At 43.9% G+C, this 27484-nt stretch overlaps 1 protein-coding gene across 1 annotated transcript in view; it reads left to right on the forward strand.

Moving 5' to 3' along the window:
• The window catches only part of LOC147464725 (protein CHAPERONE-LIKE PROTEIN OF POR1, chloroplastic-like), a 38518-nt gene extending 13818 nt beyond the window's left edge, over positions 1 to 24700 (forward strand). The window contains exons 3-5 of the mRNA XM_086516308.1: positions 23408 to 23790; positions 23894 to 23970; positions 24374 to 24700. Of these exons, the coding sequence (XP_086372434.1) occupies positions 23408 to 23790; positions 23894 to 23970; positions 24374 to 24524 (611 nt within the window). The 3' untranslated portion in view covers positions 24525 to 24700. The remainder of the gene's footprint in view (positions 1 to 23407; positions 23791 to 23893; positions 23971 to 24373) is intronic.
• Positions 24701 to 27484: the final 2784 nt, after the last annotated feature.

Raw genomic sequence — 27484 nt, forward strand, 5'->3', positions numbered from 1 at the left:
CTCATTGAGAGCGGACTGTGCACTTAGCGGCTGGCCAATCGACGTGAGGTGGGAAAAAGCAACCTTGGTGTGAGTGCAAGGCCGCCAAGGGGTGCGCCCGCGAGAAAGAGAAGAGCTCGGGTAAGAGAAGATCCTTCTCTTAACACAGATTGCAAGCTAAAGAAGAACCACAAGAACCTCAAAAACCTCAAGACTCCATAACCTCAAGACTCAAGAACCCAAGAACCCAAGACCCACAAGAACCCAAGTTCCTCGTGAACTTAAGAACCCAAGACTTCAGTGTATGGTCATCACCCGAAGTGAAATGGATACTTTGCATGAAGGTGATGAGCATGAAAGTGGCGAAGAAGAATTTTCCCCATTAGGAGGTTTTTCTGACCCTCCCCCTTCCCCATCTACGCCAAGGATTGCACCAAATTCTATGGAGGCTCTCCTCAAGACGATGATGGATATGATGTCACAACAAGAAGCGAATCGCGTTGCCTTGGAACGCGAAGCGCGTTTGGCGGCCGAGGAACGGAAAGAAAGAAAAGCAGCAAGAAAGGCAGCTATTGAGCGTGAGCGTGAGCAAGTGTGCTTGGCGGCCGAAGACAGACGATCGGCCTTGGAGGCAGAGCGTGAGGTGTAGAGAGACCTACGAATGCAAGAGTTGGTCCGACAGGTTCTCACCTCGAAATCCGAGCCGGCCAAAGATGTTGGTAGTTCATCAAGTGGCGCAAGCCGAGATTCGGACTCCAACAACCTCGTCACAGAGAAGATCACGTTCAGTAAGTATGATGGTAAGATGGAATTATTCATTCTTACTTGCATCAATTTAATGCTTATTTTGCGACAACTAAGAAGACAAGAAATAGCAAGGTTTTGACGGCAGCTATGTACCTTGCCGGTGATGCCATTAATTGGTACCACGCATGTCAAGAGGCACAGTTGACCGCGCACCTAGAGGAAGCCGAGGAAGGCACGCCTCTTTCCTTCAATTGGGCCGACTTCCAAGACAAGCTCAAGGCGTGGTTTATGCTATCATAGTACCTAGCACGCTTGAAAGATGATTGGCGCGGTCTCAAGCAAAATGGTATGTCCGTTATGTCTTTCTCTAATCGTGTTTTGCAGCTCGGTACCCAATTACGCAAATCGGATTATGAGCGCAAGGAGGCATTCCTTTATGGATTGGACGAGTATATCAAGTATGATGTCAAAGTACTCGATCCAATCGATCTCAAAAAGGCGGTAGCGATTGCTCTGCACAAGAGATGAAGCACAACAAGGGAAAGCCTAAACGAAAACAAGATTTCTCCAAGTACCACTCAGACTTCTTAGAACCCTCAGAACGGTATCTCTTCTACCCAATCTTCCTCTAGTCTCTCAGAAAAGCACACTCGAAATGAACCTAAGGGTAAAGCAACCACAATTGCTTAACCTAAGCTTACTCCATATAAAAAGGCAGAAGAAGGAATTAAAGGAGGATACATCACGTCAGAAGAGCAAAGCATTTATTCTAAGGAAGGTCGTTGTTATCATTGTCACATCAAGGGTCACATAAAAAGAACATGTCCTAAGCTTGACTCTAATGAATCTAAAGAACCCACAGAACCCACTTCCTCTATCAATGCAATAAATGAGAACACGAGTGTGACCCAAGTTTCTCATGATCCTCCCATTGATGAGTCTCTCAATAAGTGTTATGGTCATGTGTAGGGTCAGTGGTTTTGTCTTATTGTTTGACCCAGGTAGTATGCATGATGTGATTAGTGACTCTCTTGTCGAAAGAGCCCGCTTGGAGGTTAGCACGACATCTCCTTTCGAGGTGTCGGGCTTCGCTCCCGGTATGAACTCTCTCATCACGCAAGAGTGCTTTGATGTTTTGTTCAGTGTTCAACAAGCGTCCTTCCGCAGAAAATTTGTAGTCTCTCCTCTCTCAAGATGTGATGTCACCAGCGTGTGACTACTATCTATTCTTTTTGTTGATTTCTTTCTTATTATCTATTTACTTTCACTTTTTGGAAACACCCCTCGGGAAATCTAACTGCTCTGCATTGCATAGCTAGTGTGGAACTGTCCAGAGGGAGTCCAGGCCTGATGGCAAGAGAGCACTAAGGTTGGACAAGGACTATGGTTAGCAAAGTGGGGTCATTGACTAGCCAAAGTGGAATCCTTTGCTACAGAGGCTACATTTTAGTTCTGGATGTGGCCGCAGTGTACAAAGAGGGTCGGATGACCTAGAAAGATACAATGGCAGCATCTCCTAAAATTTAGGGAACTGCTATTTTGGGACCTGAAAATGTGTTGACGTCATTACCTCCGGAATGACAAAGGGAACATTTTCTCACTCTGCCGTGAAGTCAACTGGGCAGCCGGTTGGGAGATTTTTAGGCGGCAAACCCGAAACGGGAAAATGCTTATAAATGTGCCAAGTGGCACAATTCTGTGCACTTTCCTCATGCAAAAAATTGGGCGCTGATTTTTAAGCTGGGAGAGGCTCATTTTCAGTTTTTGTCACAGGTTAAGAGCTATGGAGTGCTTGCTTTCCCTCCTATGTACAGTGCGGTGCCAGGAGTGATGCCTCGCACGCTACGCACTGCCCTCTCTCTCCCCTTTGGCAGTATGTTATGCCCCACTAGTGGGCTCTTCATTTGACCAATGTACAGTTGTGTGGGTTCATGCGCGATTGCCGAGGCAAGAGCCTCTTGCACAGGTACTGGATTAGCTAGCGGCTAATCCCCCCGCAGGTACAGGTGAATTCGGAGAGGTTTCACGCCAGAAATCTCGTCCGATTCAAAGGGCAAGTAGCCCTACAGGTGCGGGAGCTCGAGGACTTGCTACGGATGCGACCGACACGCGAAACGGAGCCCGAAACAGTAAATTACAGCCTGCTGTGTATTTTTGCAGGTTTAGGGTTTTGGCCCTAAACGGACCCTAATACCCCCAGGAGGTTCGGGGACGCAAGGGGACCGTTGTACAGGTGATCTGGCGCATTTTCAGGGCTGAAAACAGAGAATTCAGCGTGCTGCAGATTCTCGCCAGGTTTTGCAAAGTGCCCGTATGCGTCGGGAAAGTCAGTCAATGCGTGGGAATACTGACTGTGAAGTGTCCTAGTACAGCTATGTTGCCGAAATCGGGCTGGAACAGTGGAAATTCAGCCGAGTTTGTGCGGGGCAGCTTGTAGGAATTCACAACGTTTATTCCCTCTTTTGAAGAATAAAGAAATACCGAAAGGGGCGCCTAAGTTAGGGGCCAATCTGGTGTCGGTCTACTCATATAGGTGCAATCTAGTAGCCTGTATCCCTTTCCCCCGTGTTGTGTCTTGAAAGTACAGGTAAAATAGACGACTAATAATGGGTGAAAGCTAAATCAAGGTTTGAAGTAAAGTCTACCCCCTTTTTGGATTGAACAGGCCGGTTACATGGTTCCATCGACGGGATTAAATCACTTTTTCCCATAGAAGCGAGCCTTGGTCAGTTTTGGGCTTGAAGACACAGGGGATCATAGACCAGACACAGGAAATTGCAATTATGGCTGACAGACCAGATGATGTGACTGAAGAGGTTTCCTCTTCACAGGGTCAACAGACACATGAAGTGGGTGAGTCCTCAAGACCACCACAGACAGATGACGATATATTCAGGACCCAGTTGGCTACTGCTGTGGCTATGTTCACACAAGTAATGCAGAACCCGAGGTTTTTAGCCTTTCTCCTCTTCCGTCTCAGCAAGTTGGGTCACTGGATCATATTCAAAAGCTTGTTAAGGCTCGAGCACAGGTGATTCATACCGCACAGTCAATGGAAACACCTGTACACTTGACGGAGAACATGCAGTCTCCACAACTTGTGCCTAAGGTGCAAGAACAGGTGGCTGAGATGCCAGTCTTTCAAGCTGTACCAGTTCAGCCCGCCACCTTTCAGCAACCTATAGCTGGTTCTAATGGGCAGGGAAGCAACCTACAGGCTATGCAACAGGTCTTTCCACCACCTTCAGTACACCCTGGCTATTTTGGAGGTGGATCGGTATTCCAGAGCATGGCTGGTCATGCACCTGGAAATCAGTTTTACACGCCAGGAACAGTGTTCGGGGGTGCTCAAACGATGATGCCTAACCCCATGTATGGTGTCACGGGCATGCTACCAGGGTTTCAGAGCACTCAGGGCCAATTTGGGATGCCACAGGCAAATTTTGGTATGGCTGGAATTACAAATCAGCAGCCAAATATGGCATTTCCAGGTCAACTTAATTGCGGCCAGGGAACACAAATGAACCCTAACAGTGTTCCCATGTTTCAGTCACTTCCATATGACAATTTGATGCCGCTGGAGAGGCAAACTCCGTACAAAGAAGGTGGCAAAGGTGTGTCTTTCACGACCCTTACAGGGTTTGATGACAGGAAGAAGGCTCTCTCATTCCTCCAGCAGTTTGACAAGGCCTATGCAGGGGGAAACTTTACAGAGGCTTCAAAGGTCCGCAAGGCAGCCACTTTCTTGACAGGGAATGCGGGACAATGGTGGACAACTTTATTGCTTCAAGGGCAAGCTCCGTCCACATGGATTTATTTCAAGCAGATTTTTGCAGCAGCATGGTTATCTGATGACTTTGAAGCAGATGTCATGACAGAATGGCACCAGCTTAATGCTGCCACTTGCAGAAATCTGGATGATTACAATCGGAGGTTTTGGAAAGCTCTACTTCCAGTAACTTCCTATAGGTTTGTGCCATTGACAGAACAGATTGAAAAATACTGTTGTGGCCTACCTAAAGGATTGAGAAAGTACTGTACGAAGACAAAAGTCACTACTTTGACGCAGCTCATCGAGGTAGCAAACACTGGCAATGGTTTGCTCAAGGGAGAAGATTGTGAATTTAACACTGGCGTCAAGGCAAGAAAAATTCAGCCAAGAAGCACGTTCCCAATGAGGCTCCTAAAGGGACTCAGGAGTCAGCCAACGCAGGGAAAGATAAAGCTACGACTTAATCAGAAAAAGGACCAGCAAAGAAATGGAAAAGACGTTTTCCTCGCAAGTCAGAAGAGCAAAAGAAGGTCCTGAGGACAGAGAACAAATGCTTTATATGTGAGCAGCCCGGCCACATTGCTTACAATTGTCCTACAAAGAAAAGGCCAGTTGATTCTGATGACAAGGAAGACAAGAAAGGAAAGAAGCCCATGGCTGGTCTAGTGCCATATATGGTGGGCGACAAGCCAAATTCAGATGCAAGTGAGGTTTGCAGAGCATGGGGAAAGGTCAGGGATCAAACAGTGCTTATCTTCTTTGATCCAGGTGCCAAAGCCAACTTCATATCCCCAGAATTGGCTTCAACGTTGGGAATCAGACATGAAGAGATGGGGTATACAACAGAGGCAGGTTTGGCATGTCCTGGCCATACAGAGGCTGTGACACCCATCATCGGAAAGGTGCGCCTACATATCCAGTCCTATGTAGATGCTGAAGAATTTTACATCATGCCACTGGACGGATGTGATGTGTTGCTAGGTATTCCTTGGTTGTTTCGTGTACAGGGAATCATGGATGCCTACAACAAAAAGATCACTGTACAGAGCAGGGGAAAGACTCACATTCTGGATGTAAAGCTTAAAGGGGAGTCTATTCCCACTGTATCAGCTTGTGCTATTACTTCTGTAATGAAAAAGCATCTTTCTGCGTACTTGGTTTTTGCACGTGAAGTGTCAGATTGTGATGAATCAAATTTATCTGTGCTAGATAAAGAAAGGTCAATGTTTTTACAACAGTATAGTGACTGTTTTTCTTATTCATTTTCTTATTCATTACCGTTCCAATTACCGCCAGAGAGACCCGAGGACCATGCGATCGATTTGGTGCCAGGTAGTAGCCCACCAAATAAGCCTCCGTACAGGGTTAGTGCGGCTCAACAGAAAGAGATAATGGGCCAAGTACAAGAGTTGTTAGAAAAGGGTCTGATTCAGCCCAATTCATCTCCATTCTGTTCTCCAGTGTTGTTGGTGCAGAAAAAGGATGGCTCATGGCGTATGTGCATCGACTACCGTGCACTGAACAAGAATACTATCAAGAATAGGTTCCCTATACCTAGAATTGATGATATTATGGACAAATTAGAAGGAGCAGCTATGTTTAGCAGGATAGATCTAAAGAGTGGGTACCATCAGATCCGCATTAGATCAGAGGATGTGCACAAGACTGCTTTTAGAACGACGTTTGGCCTTTACGAATTTTTAGTGATGCCCTTTGGTCTCACAAATGCTCCTGCTACGTTCAATAGGATGATGGATAGAATTTCCCGTCCACACCAGCAGTTTGTTGGTACATTCTTTGATGACATGATAGTCTACTCAAAGAATGAAGAGGAGCATAGGCATCACTTGGCCATTGTGTTCAAAGAGCTACGCAGTCATAGGTTGCTCATCAATGCAAAGAAAAGTGAATTTTTTCTGGAAGAGATTCGCTTTCTGGGACACATTGTCTCAAAGGATGGTGTCAGAATGGATCCTGCAAAAGTTGAAGCGATCAAGTCATGGCCAAATTTGAAGACGGTGCACGATGTCCGAAGCTTCTTGGGACTATACTCCTATTACAGAAGGTTTATCTGAAATTTCGCTGAGATTGCTTCACCTTTACATGCTCTTCAAAAGAAGGTTGTCACCTTTAGATGGACACAAAAAGAGATTTCAGCTTTTAATCTCTTAAAGGAAAAGATGACTTCAGATCCAGTCATTGTGTTGCCAGATCTTAGGAAGTCATTTGTGGTCCAGTGCGACGCCTGTGGTAGTAGCATTGGTGCTGTGCTAATGCAAGATGGCAGGGTAGTAGCCTATGAGAGCAGAATTTTGCAAGGGCCAGAGATGACCATGCAGGTCTATGAGAAAGAGTTACTGGCTGTGATTCATGCGCTCTTAAGTTGGAAACACTACGTGCTAGGTGCAGATTTCGTTGTCCAAACGGACCATCAGACCTTGCGGTACTTCTTGACACAGACAAAGTTATCTGAGAAGCATATGCGATGGGCAAATATCTTGTCAATGTTCCATTTTCAGATTGTGCATGTGGAAGGCAAGAAGAACGTTGTGGCTGATGCCTTGTCAAGGAAGCCACAAATTTCAGCTCATCATGAACTTGATGATATGAGAGAACAGTATGCAAATGATGAAGATTTTGCAAGGGTCTTTGAGTAGCTAATGGATGGACAACGTCATGAACACTATCTTCTCAAAGATGGGTTCATGATGATGCATGGCAGATTGTGTGTCACAAAGCCATTGCGACGCAAAGTGATGGAAGAGAGTCATGTCCCACCGTATGCAGGGCATCGTGGTATCGATGCTACAGTTAAAGCGGTTGAGACATTCTTCTATTGGCCTACATTGAGAAGGGATGTGGATGCCTTTGTGCGAGAATGCCTAATATGCCAAAAGGTCAAGTTTGACAGGCAAAAGGCACCAGGGTTATTGCAACCACTACCTATTCCAGATAAACCATGGGAAAGTATTGCTATGGATTTTATCTTTGATCTTCCGAGAACGCAGACAGGAAACGATGGTATTTGGACCATTATTTGCAGATTCAGCAAACAAGCTCATTTTATTCCTGTCAGGAAGAAGATAAAGCCAGATCAGATGGCACGCTTGTTTATGAGCAATATTTTCAAGTATCATGGCATGCCACAGTCGATTGTTAGCGACCGTGATCCACGCATGACAAGTTTGTTCTGGAGAGGCTTATTTGAGAATATGGGCACCACGCTCAAATTCTCTTCGTCATTTCATCCTCAAACAGATGGGCAGTCGGAAGAGGCAAATTCTACTGTCCTAGATTTGCTGAAGTGCTATGTGTTAGAGCATAAAGGAAAGTGGGAGCAGTATTTGCCATTGGTGGAGTATGCATACAATAATACAATGCATTCATCAACTGGCAAGGCACCTTTTGAGATTGTTGAAGGTGGCAAGAAAGTTCCTCCCATACTGCATACAAAAGACAAGATATTTGAAGCAGATAAGTATGTTCAGGACATGGATGAAATGTACAAGAAGGTCAAAGTGGCCTTAGAAAAGACTCAGGCAAAGCAAAAGAAAGCAGCTGATCGTCACCGTCGTGAAGTGGTATATTCACTTGGTGATTGGGTGCTTTTACGCTTTGAAAAGGCAAGGTTAAAGAAGATGAAGGGCAAGGAAAGATAGTTTCCAAAGCTCAGCATGCGTTACTATGGGCCTTTTCAAGTATGCGACATAATCAGTGATGTTGCATATAGGCTGAAATTGCCTGACAGTTGGAAGATTCACAATGCGTTTCATGTGAGTCTTCTCAGACCCTATGTGGGTGATGTGCCAGAAGATATGCCAGCTGAAGATCAGCCGGAAGTCGAGGAACTTGACGAGATCTTTGTCCTTGAACAGATTTTGGCACACAAAGAAAGGAAAGTGAAAGGCAAGGTTGCTAGGCGTTACTTGGTAAAGTTCAGAAACTATCCACCAATGGATGCTAAGTGGATGGAAGAAGGTGAACTTGCAGAGTCACCAACTGTGTTATCACTTTACCTTGAAGCCTTCGGTTTGCAACCTACCTTGACCCCATGAGTTTCAGAGCTACATGGATTGTCAGTGTGACAATGGCTTCTGAAACAAATGATGTACATGGTATTTAAAGTGAGCTCAAATGAAATACCTGTTACATGAATGTTAGAGCTGTACAGATTGTCAGTTTGGCAATTGCTCTTATGGAATGTCCAAAAGTTTGGTTAGTGCTATAGAAGTGAGTATTTCTTGTCAGTTTGTCAAGGATACAGTAATTGCTTCTATTAAAGAGTACATGTGTAACTGCATTCTTAAACTGTCGGTTTGGGTATGCTTGAAAGTGTTACGGGATCCAACGTGTACTATAAGACAGTGGCAAAATGTGCAGCTACCATTTTGTCATTGGAAAGTTAGTGACTCAAAGCAATGGCAGAGTGCGAAGCTACCACGATGTCATTGGGACAGGGTTCACACGTAGGCAATACATGAGTCGACGAGGTGTTAAATACACGAGGGTTGACAATGAGCATGTATGTGTCGTATATGTGTCGACAGGTGTTGAATACATCAGTGTTGACAGTAAGCATGTACGACATAGATGCAAACGAGGACGTTTGAGATTTCAAGAGGGGGGTATGTCACGAGCGTGTGACTACTATCTATCCTTTTTGTTGATTTCTTTCTTATTATCTATTTACTTTCACTTTTTGGAAACACCCCTCGGGAAATCTAACTGCCCTGCATTGCATAGCTAGTGTGGAAGTGTCCAGAGGGAGTCCAGGCGTGAGGGCAAGAGAGCACTAAGGTTGGACAAGGACTATGGTTAGCAAAGTGGGGTCATTGACTAGCCAAAGTGGAATCCTTTGCTACAGAGGCTACATTTCAGTTCTGGATGTGGCCGCAGTGTACAAAGAGGGTCGAATGACCTAGAAAGATACAATGGCAGCATCTCCTAAAATTTAGGGAACTGCTATTTTGGGACCTGAAAATGTGTTGACGTCATTACCTCCGGAATGACAAAGGGAACATTTTCTTACTCTGCCGTGAAGTCAACTGGGCAGCCGGTTGGGAGATTTTTAGGCGGCAACCCCGAAACGGGAAAATGCTTATAAATGTGCCAAGTGGCACAATTCTGTGCACTTTCCTCGTACAGAAAATTGGGCGCTGATTTTTAAGCTGGGAGAGGCTCATTTTCAGTTTTTGTCACAGGTTAAGAGCTATGGAGTGCTTGCTTTCCCTCCTATGTACAGTGCGGTGCCAGGAGTGATGCCCTGCACGCTACGCACTGCCCTCTCTCTCCCCTTTGGCAGTATGTTATGCCCCACTAGTGGGCTCTTCATTTGACCAATGTACAGTTGTGTGGGTTCATGCGCGATTGCCGAGGCAAGAGCCTCTTGCACAGGTACTGGATTAGCTAGCGGCTAATCCCCCCGCAGGTACAGGTGAATTCGGGAGGTTTCACGCCAGAAATCTCGTCCGATTCAAAGGGCAAGTAGCCCTACAGGTGCGGGAGCTCGAGGACTTGCTACGGATGCGACCGGCACGCGAAACGGAGCCCGAAACAGTAAATTACAGCCTGCTGTGTATTTTTGCAGGTTTAGGGTTTTGGCCCTAAACGGACCCTAATACCCCCAGGAGGTTCGGGGACGCAAGGGGACCGCTGTACAGGTGATCTGGCGCATTTTCAGGGCTGAAAACAGAGAATTCAGCATGCTGCAGATTCTCGCCAGGTTTTGCAAAGTGCCCGTATGCGTCGGGAAAGTCAGTCAATGCGTGGGAATACTGACTGTGAAGTGTCCTAGTATAGTTATGCTGCCGAAATCGGGCTGGAACAGTGGAAATTCAGCCGAGTTTGTGCGGGGCAGCTTGTAGGGATTCACAACGTTTATTCCCTCTTTTGAAGAATAAAGAAATACCGAAAGGGGCGCCTAAGTTAGGGGCCAATCTGGTGTCGGTCTACTCATATAGGTGCAATCTAGCAGCCTGTATCCCTTTCCCCCGTGTTGTGTCTTGAAAGTACAGGTAAAATAGATGACTAATAATGGGTGAAAGCTAAATCAAGGTTTGAAGTAAAGTCTACCGCCCTTTTTGGATTGAACATGCCGGTTACATGTGATATGCTTTTAGGCATTCGATGGTTTCGTGAGCATAACCCTCTCATTGATTGGGTAGCTAATACGTTCACTTTCAATGCTAAAAGTGACTCTCCCATTGTCATTCGTGGGGAGCAAGTTGTTCATTCTTCATCTCTCATTTCTAATGTGCAGGCGAAGAATGAAAAGAACCAGGAGAAGGAGATTCTCTCAGTCTTGTCTTCTCGAAAGCATGACGCACATGATTTGCATTATAATGATAAGCATGATCAAGATGTGATTATTGACAAGCATGATGATTTGCATGATCAAGATGTGATTATTCACGAGCATGATGATTTGCAGGATAATGATGTGATTGTTCACAGGGATGATGGTTTAGTTGATGCTTTTTCTAGCGAAGCTAACCTCGTTGCAGATACGATCAATCACGAAGAACCGATCTTGGCTCTCGAGTCGAGGTCCAAAGAACCTCCACAGGAAGTATTGTGTATGCGCATGATTAGTCTGTACACATTGTTCGAGTGAAACAGTGTAAAGGCATAGCCTAGTAGGGTATATGTGCTGGATATACTATGGGGCTATGCGATGAGAAGATACATACGAACACTAGATTGCTTCACTCAATTTAATGGTGTGATCAGGCAATGCTTTGCTAAACATACTATGGAACCATGTATTACGTTGTGAGAAACCAGCATCGGATTGATTTGGCAACACGACACACTTGAGCACTTTTTGCACTGGGCACCAACTGACCTATGCACATTGTCAGTTGATTGATGTATAAGACCCCTCTTTTGTGTTAGCGGATGAGTATCTGCCAAGTGCAACGGAAGGGTTTAAGGATTTAGCTCAAATCTAGTACTTCGCATAAATACTAGGTTACTTCACTTGAGAGGGAAGCTGAACTGAACACAGAGAGAGAGAGAGAGAGAGAGAGAGAGAGAGAGAGAGAGAGAGAGAGAGAGAGAGAGAGAGAGAGAGAGAGAGCACAATGCATGTTGGGTCCCAATCACCCTCTAGGGCCCCCTTGCTCTGTTGCCAGAGTAAGTACTTGCTTTGATTACTTGTAGAAATGCTGTTGCAATGGTTAAATGCTGGTTTGGTGCAAAAACGTTGGGCTGAACTGATGCAAAAATGCTAGGTTGAATTGATGCAATCTGCAAACGCTAGGGTTGTGAGGTGTCGTGGGCGCTAGATCTGCTACTGCTGATAATACTTCTTGGAACTTGTAAGCAAGAGAAGGGCAATTGCTGGCCCCTTGTAGGTGAGGGGCTGATCTACCAAGTTGCTGCAAGAAACACGGATCCTTTGTAAAACGTTGGGGATGGGTAAACTCCTATGCTGGCATGAGGTTTTAAGATCCTAAAAACTGGAGGCCAAGTGGCTCTATTATAGTTTTTAGCCATTTGCCCTATTTATCTTTAGAAATGTCATTTCAAAGTCACTTATTAATAAATGACTTAAGTGACTATTCATGTCTGTATGCTGAAGTGACTGTATAGTGCAAGTAAGGGTTTGTGACTATGACTGTCACAAATTGCTGACGTGTCAAAGCCTAAAGAATGGAGCCAACTTGCAAATGCTGGCCGAGGGGCCTAAACCCTAAGAAGAACAAGTAAAAGAAGAAGTCCTACCAACTTATGGGGACCCCGTTCGATGGGGCCCCAAGTGACATAAAGGATTAAAATAAAGCAGGACCTTCACATACGCAAAAACTGATGACGTGGCAGATTTTCGAAAATTGCGTTGGCATGATGACGTGGGAGGCTGTACGGATTTCCGCATTTTGCGCTGGTTGATGACGTGGCAGCTGTACGGATTTCCGTGATTTACGATGGCAGCTTTTTGGCTTTGCTTTTGGACCAGATGCTTTTGAGTTTGAAGGCTTTTTACTGTAAACTGCTTTTGGGGCCTAGGGCCTTTAAATATGTGCGAAGGGCTCATTCTCTGGCATGCTTCTTGGAGAAGGTGCGGAGTCTGGAGTACTGGCTTGTACTTTGTTGATGCAATATAAAGAAATACCGAAAGGGGTGCCAAGGTTTGGGGCCAATACTCTTTGGGGTGGAATTCCGCCACTCTGTGTCGCGTGTCGTCTCTCTCTCTCTCTCTCTCTCTCTCTCTCTCCAGTTCAGTTGTTATTGAAGTGCTAAAAGTCTGCTTAGTCTGTTCTTTTCTATTGGCACGTGGTGCCCGTCTTGTGACAGTGGTATCAGAGCATCAGGCGTGTGCTCTTCTGAAAGCATACCGGTCCTACAAAAGAGCAGACAGAGCTATTGGAATTTTATTCCAGGTATCTTCGCCCTCCAACCCGGACTTATTAGCCACTCCCACCCTTACTTCATCGCGCATCGAGCGCTGTCACAAAACGGGAGCGTACACGAGCACTTAGAAAATCTGAAAAGTATAATTCTTTGAAAAACATGAGAGAAGGGAGAAGATCGACACAGTATTGGGGAGCGGAACATCTTCTGGTCCCCCCCCCCCCGTTCAGAGTATTCTTTTATTCAGGGAGAATTCTTATACAGGCACAAGAACCCGAGGAAACCCCTCCGTTCTGTAGTCTTAGACCCGAAGGTCGTGCTTTCCCGTAAAGGGCTTGGGCACAAGGCCGTTCCTTCCCGTGAGGGACTTAAGTGCGAAGCCGTACTTTCCCGTAAGGGACTTAGGCGTGAAGCCGTACTTCCCGTGAAGGGCCTTCCCTTGAGACGGGAGATTCCTTCAAAACAAACCACACAAAGGAGCAATTCTCAATGCGTATCAACACCTTATACCTGTCGCTCCTTGCTCGGAGAATCAACCTCCGTACTCAGTCGTCACGCGAGCACTTGCAAATTCCGTCGCCAGTCTCTGCTCCAGAATCCCAGCGCTTGCACTTCTTGATGCTTCCGGCTCCTCCAAACTAAAACGCTGGCTACCCTTTTATAGGGTCTGACACCCGACAGGAATAGGGGTCCAAAAGCAGAGCTTGGCGCTCCTAGAGAGAGGAGAGATAAAATCGCGTTTTCTAGAGAGAGGAGAGAGAGAGAGATCGCAATTCAGCCCCCCTGCGTTGGTTTTAGCGCTGGCTTTTTCTATAAGAGCCTTGCTTGCTTTATTATATTAATAAAAGTGATCGGTCACTTTATAAAATAAAGTGTGAACCTGTTCAAACTTTAAAAACTCACTCAGTTAGTGAAAACAATGCTACACGGACACATTCCAGGCGTCCCTGGGTGCAGGACACGACACAGATGCAATGCAGACACAGACTCCTCGCGGGAAAACATCTGTCCTCCCGCGACTGTTCCTGCTTTTCGTAAAAAGCTTCATTGAACCCATCTTTATTCTTGTGCTTGTGTTCTTACGCGTATTTTCTTACTCAGTTCGGATTTCCTCCTTAGCATACGGGATGCCCCCTTACTGATGCACCCGTCACCCATCATGTGACGCATTAGAGGCACTCGTAACCCGGCCCTTTCCATCGAACTTACGGAAACTCCTTCGCGATGTTTACCGTCACCCATCAAATGACACATCAGAGTTGTCCGTTCCTGATGGCAGTTCCTGTAGCTACAATCTTTTTAACAGTTTTTAGTGCACATAATAAAATATCCTAAAAAAGAGATTTAATCATTAAAAATAAGAAAATAGTCCAATTAGCAACAGGCGCGCTCCCGTCTTCACCGTGTTAGGGAATAAAGGCCTAAGTGCCTTGTACTTATTAACTTATAAGTTAAAAATCTTATAAGTGAGGGGGCCCAAGTGTGAATGGCCCCCTAGTCACTTACTCATATACTCAAAGGTCAAGCCCAAAATGTGACAATCGTGACTTTTCCCAAAAACTTCTACGAGCTCTCTCTCTCTCTCACGTTTTCTCTCTGCGTGTGCTTCTTCTGCGCCACTCTCCTCTTCTCCTTCACTCTCATTGCATAGAATAGCAAGTGGGCTCTCTCTCCTGCTCCCCCACACATGGTATCAGAGCTTTAGGGTTTCCAAGAGAGCCATTTTCTCAACACAGATCAGAATTCTGTTCTTCCTCGCTGCGGGAAGGATATTCAACCGTTTTCGATCAACTCTGTCGCGAAGGGATCCTCTCACCGTGTAGAATCGACCTCCGGTGACAGTTTCCCCAAAATTAGGGTTTCAAAAACTGGCGAACAGCAGCCTATTTCTGCTGAAATTGACCAATTTCGGGGTCAATTTGATGCAATTTCATTAGGGCAAGTCTCACAGGTCAATCTTACAGGTGCTTCCACCAACGAGGTTCTGAAAATTCAGCAAAACAGGTGTTTACAGGTCTGATTTTTGCCCCAAAACAGGGAATTTCAGCAAGCAAATGATGTATACACCTTGTGGAAACCTTTGGTAAGGGTTTGGCAATGAATGTACGCCGTTTTGGGGTGATTTCGCGTGAAATTTGCTCGCTGTTTTTCTGTAACAGCAAGCTGTTTTTTGCCCGATTGCGCACATTTGGGCGTGTTTAGGTCGGCAAAACAGGGTTTCAGTGTTTGCAATCACTCAGAATGGCTTCTAGCAATGAAAGTGGCAATTTGTTGCACATTCGCAAGCTTGAAGGTGCCCATAACTTTGCTATATGGAAGAAGCAATGTTATAATGTGATGTTGCAGAAGAAACAGGCGAAACCTATTAAGTTACAGGGTGTGAAACCGGTTGATATGGAGGTTGAAGAATGGGAAGAAGTGGACGAGTTGGCTCGCTCCACGATCATGCTTTCGGTGTCTGACAATTTACTCTTCAATGTAGAGAATGAGCAGACAGCATGGGGCATGTGGAAGCGCTTAGACGAGTTGTATGCACAGCAGAGTGCTGCCAGTAAAGTGTATTGGCTTAAGAAGCTTATGGATCTCCGCATGAAGGAGGGCACGCACATGTCAGTGCACCTCAATGAATTCAATTCTATTTTCAGCCAACTGACAGAGCTGAAATTCACGATTGATGAGGAGTTCAAAGCTACTTTTCTGCTATGCACATTGCCCGAGAGTTGGGATGTATTCCGGACAGCTCTTAGTAACTCAAGTGCATCACTTAAGTATGCAGATGTAGAGAGTTCTCTCTTGATGGAAGAGATGAACAGGAAGAACACCACAGGTGGGTCTTCTAATGCATTGCACTTGAGAGGCAGGTCTCAACAGAGGGAGAAATCTGACAGTAAGGACAGGGCACGCAGCAAATCTCGTAGGAAAGATGTTGTGTGTCATCATTGTGGAAAGAAAGGGCATTATAAACGGGAATGCTATGAGTGGAAGAAAGAGAAGAACAAGGGTGCTGAAACTGATGCAAAGGACAAGGGAAATGCCAAGAAGAGCACTGTGTTGATTGAGGAAATCAATGTTGCTAGTAGCTGTGACAGTGACAACAGCACTGATGTACTCAATGCCTCCTCTGTGGATGCACATACCCTTGCTATGGGTTCTGATGTGAACATGCATACTTGGATTCTTGATTCAGGTGCCTCCTTTCATGTAACACCTCATAGGGATTGGTTTACACAGTACTCAGGTGAGGTGCAGGGCATTGTTTATTTGGGAGATAACTATGCATGTGACATTGCAGGTATTGGCAGTGTCTAGTTTTCCTTTGTTGATGGTATGACTTTTGTTTTGCACAAAGTGCGCCATGTGCCACAACTCAAGAAGAGTTTGATTAGTACAGGGCAGCTAGATGATGCAGGCTATCACACCACTTTTGGTGATAGCAAGTGGAAAATTTGTAAAGGGGCCCGGATTGTAGCCAAGGGTTGTAAATCGGACACTTTGTATCCTTTGCATGTATCTAGTGTGCGTGACCATGTTGTCGCCGTAACCGAGCAGCCAAGTGTTTCTTTGTGGCATGGCCGGTTGGGACACATGAGTAAAAGAGGAATGGAAACTTTGTCTCGTTGTGGTTATTTGCCGTGTTTGAGGTATGCTGATTTTTCTCATTGTGAGCACTGTATTTATGGTAAGCACAGTCAAACACCGCACAAAAGGTCTCTTTCTTTGAAGTCTGACAGGTTAGACTTAGTGCATTTCGATGTATGTGAAATGCCACAGTTGTCCTTAGGGGGAAAGAAATATTTTGTCTCGTTTATCGATGATGCTACACGTAAGGTGTGGGTGTATCCAATACGTGCTAAAAGCGATGTTTTGGATACTTTCAAGAAGTTTCTTGCGTTTGTTGAGAATCAAACTGACAAGAAGCTTAGGTCTTTGCGCTCAGACAATGGGGGGGAGTATGTATCAAAAGCATTTATTGACTTTTGTGCCACTAAAGGTATTAAAAGAGAGCTCACGGCTCCTTTTAATCCCTCTCAGAATGGAGTTGCAGAGAGGTTGAACCGGACTATCCAAGAGAAAGTTCGGAGTATGCTGTCACATGCTGCATTACCTCATGGTTTTTGGGCAGAAGCTGTGCAAACAGCTATTCACTTGATTAATCGCTCACCTAGCAAGGCTTTGGGTGGAAAGGTGCCTGAGGAGGTGTGGTCTGGCAAGCCACCCTCATATGCACATTTAAGAGTGTTTGGTTGTGAGGCCTATGTTCACATCCGGAGTGAACTGCGCACCAAACTAGAACCAAAGTCTCATAAATGCATTTTCCTAGGATATGGTGAGGATGGTGAAATGGGGTATAGATTATGGGATCCCGCATTACGGAAAATCATACGCAGCAATGATGTCATCTTCAATGAGAATTGCATGCACAAACAGCCCACAAAGGTCGAGGAAGTGCGTCGGGTTGTTTTTCGTGAAGATGTTACATATGGACAGCCAAGAAGGCCCAATGTTCAGCAGCCTTTACATGCTGAAAATGGTGCTGAAAATCAGCCATTAGCTGCTGAAAATCAGCCCCAACAAGTTGCCATTGATGCACCACAGGTAGGGGAACAGGTTGATGCTCCTAGACCGCCCGTTGTTGCGATGCAACCGGCTGAACAGCCTGCTGTTTTTGATGGTTTACAGGCTGAAAATCCACCTGTTTTGGATCATTGGGTGCGTAGGTCTACTCGGGTGACAAGGCCCCCCGATAGATATGAACCGTCTTTGGACTATGTCATGCTTACTGATTGTGGTGAGCCGTCTTGCTATAAAGAGGCTATGCAACGGGAAGACAGTAAGAAATGGTTTCGGAAATGCAGTCTTTGGAGAAAAACCATACATGGGACTTGGTTGATTTGCCTAAAGGGCATAAGGCTCTGCCATGTAAATGGGTTTACAAGACCAAGGTCACATCTGATGCTTCTTCTAAGTACAAGGCACGTTTGGTTGCTAAAGGGTACAAGCAAAAGCATGGTGTGGATTTTGATGAGATTTTTTCTCCTGTTGTAAAGCTTGCCACATTACGTCTTGTTTTAGGCCTGGTTGCTTCTGAAGATATGGAGTTAAAGCAAATGGATGTCAAAACAGCGTTTTTGCATGGCGATTTGCTTGAGATGATCTATATGATGCAGCCAGAAGGTTTTGTGTCAAAGGGGCAAGAGAAGAAAGTATGTAGACTCTTGAAGAGCTTGTATGGTTTGAAACAGTCTCCCCGTGCATGGTATCACAAGTTTGACACATTCATGAGGTCTCAAGGATACAAAAGAAGTAATTCTGATCACTGTTTGTATATCAAAACGGCAAGTGATGGATCTCGTCTATTGCTGATTTTGTATGTTGATGACATGCTTATTGCGGGTAAAAATGTCACGGAGTTGGATGCATTACAGCAAAGCTTAAAGAATCGCTTTGACATGAAGGATCTTGGTGATGCTAATCATATTTTGGGCATGCGTATCTCTCGAGATAGACCTAACAGGCGTCTGTATCTATCTCAACGAGATTATGTTAATGAGGTGCTACATCGTTTTCATATGGATGGGGGAAAGGCACTTGGTACTCCGCTGCCTCCATATGTAAAACTGACTGCACATGACTGCCCAAACACAGATGATATGCGGGCTGAAATGGCCAAGATTCCTTATGCATCAGCCGTTGGCAGTTTGATGTATGCTATGGTTGCTACACGTCCGGACATTGCATTTGCGGTGGGAGTAGTAAGCAGGTACATGAGCAATCCTGGCAAAAAGCATTGGGAAGCAGTGAAGTGTATCTTGAGATACTTGAAAGGCACTAAAGACTTGTGCATTTGTTTTGGGAAGAGTGAGACATCTGTGCATGGCTTTACAGATGCAGATTTTGCTGGACATCCAGATTGTAGGAAGTCTACCTCTGGATATGTGTTTACATTCACAGGAGGTGCAATTTCTTGGATTTCTAGACTGCAAAAATGTGTTGCTTTGTCTACCACTGAGGCTGAGTATGTGGCTGCCACTGAGGCATGCAAAGAAGCTTTGTGGCTCATGCGTTTGGTAGAAGAGCTTGGCATTAAGTCACCGGTTCCTGTGCTACACTGTGATAGTCAGAGTGCTATTATGCTTGCAAGGAATCCTGTTTTTCATGCCAAGACAAAGCACATAGAGGTGAAGTATCATTTTATCAGGAGTGTGCTTGATGACAAGAGCATTACACTTGTCAAGGTGCACACAAATGACAATCCTGCAGATCTTTTGACCAAGAGTCTTCCAGCAGAGCGGTTTGCATATTGCCGTCAGATGATGGGTGTTGGATGAGTAAGTGCATGATCAGCTGATGTATCATAGTTAGTTGATTCTTTGATCTCCCAAGGTACATTGCCTTTAGGTGGGAGGTTGTTAGGGAATAAAGGCCTAAGTGCCTTGTACTTATTAACTTATAAGTTAAAAATCTTATAAGTGAGGGGGCCCAAGTGTGAATGGCCCCCTAGTCACTTACTCATATACTCAAAGGTCAAGCCCAAAATGTGACAATCGTGACTTTTCTCAAAAACTTCTACGAGCTCTCTCTCTCTCTCACGTTTTCTCTCTGCGTGTGCTTCTTCTGCGCCACTCTCCTCTTCTCCTTCACTCTCATTGCATAGAATAGCAAGTCGGCTCTCTCTCCTGCTCCCCCACACACCGCTGATGTCTTACAGGGCATAAGCCATTAATATCACTTGCAAGAGAAGGATCCAAGATTTGTTTCAAGTCACTGTTTTTCTCAAAAGCAGTGCCATGCAGATGTTGATGTCTACAGCTACCAAGTAGCACACTCCAAGGACTTGGCAAGCTTTCAAGAAAATTTTTGCCCGAAGTTCTATGGTTTCTGACATCTTCCTTCAGAGTGCAACTTTTGGCAGAGTGTGGTATCCTGAAATGCTTGCCATGGAAAACCCAAGCAGATTATATCTTGAAATTTCTTGACATCTCTCAGTAGATGTCTTTTCGAGCAGATGACCTTGGAGGCTTAGTGTGATTGCTATCTTGGGACTACCATTGTCGCCAAAGAAACACTGTTTGTCCAAGAGCTGATGGACCATGCTGTGCTCGGCTACGACCCTATGGAATGAACCTAACCCTAATTTTTTTGGTGCAGGTTTTAGGATGGAAAGTCAGTCGACTTTTCGAGCTCGACTGATGTCGAGATTGCTTTTTAAGTTTGAATTTTGTGTGAGAATCTGTTTGAGAGCTTGTTTGGTGATCGTGTTTGGAATTTGTTTGAAATGGATGCTATCTGTTTTAAACCTGTCTTGGTGCCGATTTGAATTGTTTAACTCTGGTTTTAATACTGGTTTCAATGATTGGTGATTTTACTCCCGGGTGGAGAAGTGAGAAATACTGTTTTGGTATTGTTTGACCTCGGAATGGCGCAGGTCGATGCCTGGGGAGCGTTATGTTGTATGCTAGAAAACCTCCGAACGACGCAGGCCGATGCCTGGGGAGCGTTTGGTTGAATGCTTGTAAAATAATTGTTGTTGTGACTCCCGGCCGGAACCTGGATGGTTATACGGGAGGAGTATTAAGAAGATGAGCAGTGGTTACTCTCAGCACCTCCAAATGACGCAGGTTGCGGTCTGGGGGGGCGTTTGGTTGTAAAAGGCCTCTATATCTCCCGGCCCGTACCTTTTTAGGTTATGCGGGAGGAGTGATGAGGGAGTCGTTGAATATCTCCCGGCTCGGACCTTGTTAGGTTATGCGGGAGGAGTGTTCAACGGCTTTATGTTTCTATGTCTTGTAACATGCATATGTAAGCATTTGTGTTGCATTGTGATGTGCCAGCTACTGAATATTCCTAATTGGATGAGATTGCTTGGGTATGTAATTTTTTAGTGCATCAAGACACCCGTGGAAGATCAGTACGGTCTGGGTGTGATAGCTAATTTTACTACGCCGGAATATCAAGAGTTCCGATCTGGACGAAAGGAGAAGCTAACTCCTTGATCAAAAGAGCAGAAAGGAGAAGCTAACTCCTTAATAAAAAGAGCAAACTGATTGTCCCTCGGAAATTTTTGAGCTAACTTGAGTTGTTTTGCAGACATGCTGTAATCGCGAACGATTACTCTCCTTCAAGAAGGGGCAAGGCGGTACCAAACGTACTGTACATGGCGTATATGTATGTACTGTACGTTGTTCCTTATAGGAAAAAATTTTACGTACGTAAAAATACGTACTCTTATAAAAAAACCGCAAAGTACTAAATTTTCTAGGACATTTTCAATAAAAAACAAGAGAGAAGCCAACAACTTATAGAGACATTCAAAGACACGTTTCACAAGACAACCATATACTGTGTAACTATTGCAAGAGATTTGGATTTTTATTTTAAATCAACATTGTACGGGCTTTCCACACCCCACCCAAAAAAAAAAAAACAAAAAAAAAAACGGCGTATGGATCGTTCCGTATGGTACGGATCCGTACAGAACGTCCGTACGGTACGGAACGGATCAATACGTACGTTTTGATCCAACCTTGAGAAGGGGAGATGTCACAAACTGCTGACGTGTCAAAGCCTAAAGAATAGAGCCAACTTGCAAATGCTGGCCGAGGGGCCTAAACCCTAAGAAGAACAAGTAACAGAAGAAGTCCTATCAACTTATGGGGACCCCGTCCGATGGGGCCCCAAGTGACATAAAGGATTAAAATAAAGCAGGACCCGCACACATGCAAAACTGATGACGTGGTAGATTTCCGAAAATTGTGCTGGCATGATGACGTGGCAGGCTGTACGGATTTTCGCGTTTTGCGCTAGCTGATGACGTGGCAGCTATATGGATTTCCGTGATTTACGCTGGCAGTTTTTTGGCTTTGCTTTTGGACCAGATGCTTTTGAGTTTGAAGGCTTTTTACTGTAAACTGCTTTTGGGGCCTAGGGCCTTTAAATATGTGCTAAGGGCTCATTCTTTGGCATGCTTCCTGGAGAAGGTGCAGAGTCTGGAGTACCGGCTTGTACTTTGCTGATGCAATATAAAGAAATACCGAAAGGGGTGCCAAGGCCAATACTCTTTGGGGTGGAATTCCGCCACTCTGTGTCGCGTGTCGTCTCTCTCTCTCTCTCTCTCTCTCTCTCAGTTCAGTTGTTATTGAAGTGCTAAAAGTCTGCTCAGTCTGCTCTTTTCTATTGGCACGTGGTGCCCGTCTTGTGACAATGACCTACTTGATCATGCATGTCCTGCTAGAGGCTCACAAAGTGCCAAGCTAGATCCTAAGATAACTAAGACTGATGTTGACCTCTAGCAGTAGCTTGTCCTCAAGTGCAATGTGCACGTGACAATATCTGTATTTGGAGATGAATTATTGCAGGATTCTCTCTTCATCAAAAGGGTTTATGTCCAAAAGATTGAATTTGTATGCATGATTGCATCGGGTAGTAACTGGTAACAATGTGGTTTATTTTTTGAGTATGTGGGTGTAATCGAGGGGACAATAACTCTTAAAGTACTCTTCGTTAAGAGAGGGATAGGTGACAAGCAATGACGTGGCACTAACACGTGGTGAAGCAGCAGGAAAATGGAAAAACAAAGGGACTTTCTCTGGGCGTAGGCGTTAGTGAAATGCAACCCAAAAACCTCTGCAAGTCATGGATTGTATGAACTAAGACATGGCTGCAGCATGCTTATGTAACACTGTTGTACATGGCTGATATTTATCAGGGAGAAGCTTTTGTGCAACCATTTAGTTGACAACTGTTGACCTAAAATTAATTTTAGCAAATGATTTTTGAGTCGCTTTTGAGGCTACATTCCCATAAATCAAGGGCTCTAGTGCTAGATGTAATTGAGATCAGCTTGCACGGTCACACAAACAATTGTAAAAACTCTTGAGATGGTATGTAAAGATATACAACATGGGGTGCTCGACTTGAGGGCCAATACTCTGTGGAGGGTAAGTACGATTCTCTCGTGTTGTCTAGTGTCTTCAAGTGTCATTTATATTGTTCTGCTCAGTCTTGCAATTGCAGTTTGTGAGTTCGGGTTGATCATCCGCTTGACAGGTGATTACACTGATGGTCTCTGCCTCTCTTTCACTAAATAAGTAGCCATCCTTACACAAGCTAGCAGTTCAGTAAGTTTCCAAATGGTTTGCCAGCGAGTGCCTTAATGGTTTCGCTATCTACAAACAAACCTGATACCTGCTTTCTACTACTGGAATGAGCATGGACCGAATGGGGCGAACCAATGAAAACAAACAATTATTATTTCAAAACTATAGCAAATGGGTTTGATCTTAGGAGAAGTTTAATTGTTAATGCCCTTTGCAAATGCTTCTGTTCGAGCTACAACTTCATTTTTTCATTTTTTGACCTTGTACCAATGTTGGCTGTTTTTGGTTCCCACTCCAACTAGAAAAGTGCAGGTATTTCTGTATGTCAGAATTGGTCCCATGCAAAAGGAATGACGTCTTTTATGGTGCCTTGTGATTTCTGTACTTTTACATGTACGTGACAGCTGAAGAAACCTGGCATGAACAATTTTTCTTGATATTCCAATGATTTTTTTTGCAGGATATACAGCTGTATTCCCGAGAATCTATGTGCGAGATCCACACAAAGTTTTAGGGGTTACTCGGGATGCATCCGAGGAAGAGATTCAATCAGCTCGCAACTTTCTTGCTGAACAATATGCACATCATGAACGAAGTAGGGAAGCTGTTGAGGCAGCTCATGACAAAATCATCATGGAAAGCTTCCGAGCAAGGAAAAAATCAAAAATCAATCTTAAGAGCAACCTTAAAAAGAAAGTTGAAGAATCACCTCCTTGGGTGAAAAGAATTCTGAATATTTTTGAAGTTCCACCTTCTCAAATTATACTACAGAGGGCGGCCTTTTTTGGACTTATGGGAGTGTGGAGTGTGATGAATCCAGCCGAGGGGGGCCCCGCATTTCAGGTTATGCAACCACCATATGAAAGAGCATTTTACAAACATTGTTGAGCTTTATTCTAATCAAAGATGATTGTGAGACTGCTCTTAAGAATCGAATCATCTGCAGGTGGCTGTTTCTCTAGCAGGATGTGTGTATCTTCTTAATTATAGGCTCAAAAGCATTGGGCGGTCCTTCATGCTTGGGTTAGCATTCGAAGTGTTTATTCACAGTTGATATGAAAGAATTCGTTCTTTTGTCGTTTGTTTGTGTTGCCGTGTCTGTTGTTTAAAGTAGAATACTTGTTTCACAGTTTCAGTCAAGCAAGCTTCTCTAACTTATTTTACATAAGCCTCTTCTAAAAGGATTTTCAAGTGAATAATGGTTTTCTTTTTTCAAATCTTATTTTTGTTTAGAAACATATCAGGTCATGTAGTTTTTCTTCTTCATCTGTTTTCTTGTGTTGCCTTGCTTGTGTGTTTTAGCCTCTCTTATAATTTGTACGCTCAGAACTTTTCTGTGTGTGTGTGTGTGTGTATATGTATATATATAATAAGTTTCTCTGATTCATCAAGCATTTGATCTAATTGAGCATGTCTGTGGTTTCAGATTCGGCGGGCTTGTTGTGGGATGGTTGGTTGGCTCCTTCATTGTACCTGTCGTGCCAATGGCTTTACTGCCTCCGAATTGGAGCCTAGAAATCATAACGGCACTGATATCATATGTATTCATGTGGGTTGCATGTACTTTCTTGAAGTAAGGACACCTTATAGATATTGTATACACGGGCCTCAAAAGGCTGGACTTGCAAGTGGTGGCTCTAGCACTCATCTATGCCTGTGCTCAAAAGGATGTCCGTTAAATGTTTCAGTAACACACTTTCTAGAGTAGATAGAGCTTTTCTTCCTTTTTAATGCACCATTACTATTTCTGTCACACTAGCCAATTTACCCGATCGACATTTTTGTAATGTACCCATTAGTGGTGAATATCAATATGTATCGGGATTTGTTCAAAAGAAAGCATGCTCTATGAAGTAGTGATTGTCACTTGAATGACCGTTTTGGGAGGGATTTCTATCGAATTCCAAGCAGAGTGTCAGCTAATGACTGCTTTTGTAGTACTGGGTGGTGAGGACTGGTTTAAATCTTGTGGACTTGAAAATTTGTTTACAATCTTCAAGGCTCTAATGGGAAGTGCAGTTAGTAGTGGCTTCCTTTTTGGTGGTGGTATTTCTCTTTTGCTTGTCCTATTATTCTCAAAGCACACACCTAACACTTCCCCCTAAAGATACACCTTCATTTGACATGAATCAATCCATGATTAAATTTGCAATTAGGATTTTCTTCTTGTCAATTGCTGTACGGATCCCAGTTACCTCTCTCGGGCGCTCACTCTATGTAGAACTCCTATATCTCGTGCGTTCAAAGGGTATCATAAAAATTCCTTACCTGTGATTTTTTTGTGAATATAGCACACCCTTTTTGTGTTCAATCCGTATTTCTTTTTGAAGCTATACCCCTTTGTAAATGAAGATGTGGCAATTTTTTGAAATTAAAAAATATCCTTCTATTGAACCCATGTGATAAGTAAATATCAGGTGACCTCCCGCTATGTTCCGTCTTGAGTAACAGGTGGAGTTCAACACTTGTTGGATAGATCTTGGAGGTTTTTTGGGATTGTTTTCTACCACATTAAAGTTTCTTCTGCCTGTAGCTACTACATTGCAAAGTGAAGAGTAGCTTGTTGATTTATACCACCTGATTTAACAAGAGCAGTTGCCTTCTCAGCACTTGCAAATGAGAGGTTTAGTGCTAACTGGCTCATTGATCTTTTTCCTTGGATCAACACTTTTGTTTCGAAGGTTTCCTGTTCTGACCCAACGTTGAATGTTCAAGAGGCACCCTTTGAATTGCACCCTTGTAAACTGCATGTTAGATGTTAACAATGCTGGCATTATGGCAACACAAAAAGCTCGAACTTATCTCTTCTCTATCTCTCAACAACCTTTGGGCGTATCACTTTGACCTTCCACTCCATTATCGGCTCAATGTGGTTTGGTTGAGGCATTGCTTTCCCCTTTTGCCTTGCCTTGCCTCTACCGTGTCTATGTTAGACGGCAGTGCCATTGTTTGTGGTTGGTCGGCTTTGCTTAGATGCTTCTTGATGTGAGATTAAGTACTTTGCCATAACCTTCATTCATACGTTCTTCATTTTCGTATCCTTAATTCATACCTTCTAGAATTTTCCTATTGATGTGGTTGTCACTCAAAAAATGTGTCTTTGCACATCCAAACATCTTGCCAGTCCTAATAGTGAGCTTCAATGAATTGACATTTAAACGGGCTTTGTTCGTATCTAGCACGAAAAAGCTCCCTAGCCATGAATATGTTATTAATAAATAGTACTTTTCTTGAAGGAATAAGAGTTCCATAAACTATTAATAATTTATGGATCACATGTGGATTTGTATTGTCATGCTGATGATAACAAGGATCTTATCCATAATAAAACATGCATTTGCATCCTAGCATTCATAGTAGGTAGATTTTAAATGTTCTCAATAAGCTCCTTACATTGGCAAAAGGGTCAAAGATTGGTTTTTGGAATAAAAACTGATAAAGGCAGGAAAGAAACATGATTAATTTTTGCATTTCGTTGTCCCATTAGAAAGATACCCAAGTTGGGTCTTTCTCAAACTCTCTTTATGTTAAGGTTCTCATATAGCCAACTTGTTTGAGCACAAGTGTAGAAGCAATGCAAAAATTCATCACTTGGCATGTTTTACAGTTAAGACATTACAACCGTGGGTATATGAAGCAAACATAACGTTACATATGTGCATATTTAGCCTCTCAAAATTCATCTAGTGTTGTGCAAGATCTAAACTCTTTGTTAAGAATCTCAAAAAACAAGGTCTTCATGCTTTTATTCAAGTGTCGAGGTATTTTCAATAAGTAACGAGAAATGCTAAGGTCAACTCTTAGCTTTTAATAACCTTGCCTTTGGACAAGTGCCATAAAATGTGGAGTGACGAGTAGTTTAAATGTGATGTTGTCTTAGCATGGAAATGCTAGTTGATTGAGGTGGGTCCAGCAAACAATTGAAATTCCACCTTCAGTAGTGTGCTTCCTCAAGCACTTGTGCCACCAAAATTGGAATGAATTACTCAATAAACAATGTCGACTAGATGCTGCTTAGAAGCAAGTTGGATTCCATAGAGTCAGTAAACTAGCTGCGGGTAGTAAGTGTGCGCAAAGAAATAAACTAGTTTTGATCACATGATATGCAGTGGGCATGCATTCTACAATTTGAAAGATGTGTCCATAATAGAATACACTTTTTGCAAATCATGTGTTGCATTCAAATTTGTTTCAAGAATTTTTCTTTTCTTGAAATGGTCATTTGGTTGATGTAAATCAAGACTTTGACCAACAAGTGCAACCAAGAACTTGCTAACCATGCTAGAGGTTTTGTATGGAAAAGGGCTAGTGAGAAGTGATAAGCTTTAGGGACTACGTCTCTGATAGGCGAGGGACTCTAGCATATTCATCTCCACCTATCTGTACTCCTATTATAGGCCCCCTGGCCCATCTTCAGTAGACCCCTTGACAACTCATGCTGGACCGTGTCCTTCTGGTCCTACCTTTCTCGTGACATTACTCCCTCCTTGAAGGAGAGTTTTTGTCCTTTAAAAAAAGGTGGAATGTTTGTTCCTAA

The sequence above is a fragment of the Adiantum capillus-veneris genome, chromosome 1 (assembly GCF_014529385.1).
Source record: "Adiantum capillus-veneris isolate H3 chromosome 1, ASM1452938v2, whole genome shotgun sequence".
NCBI classification, from domain to species: Eukaryota; Viridiplantae; Streptophyta; class Polypodiopsida; order Polypodiales; family Pteridaceae; genus Adiantum; species Adiantum capillus-veneris.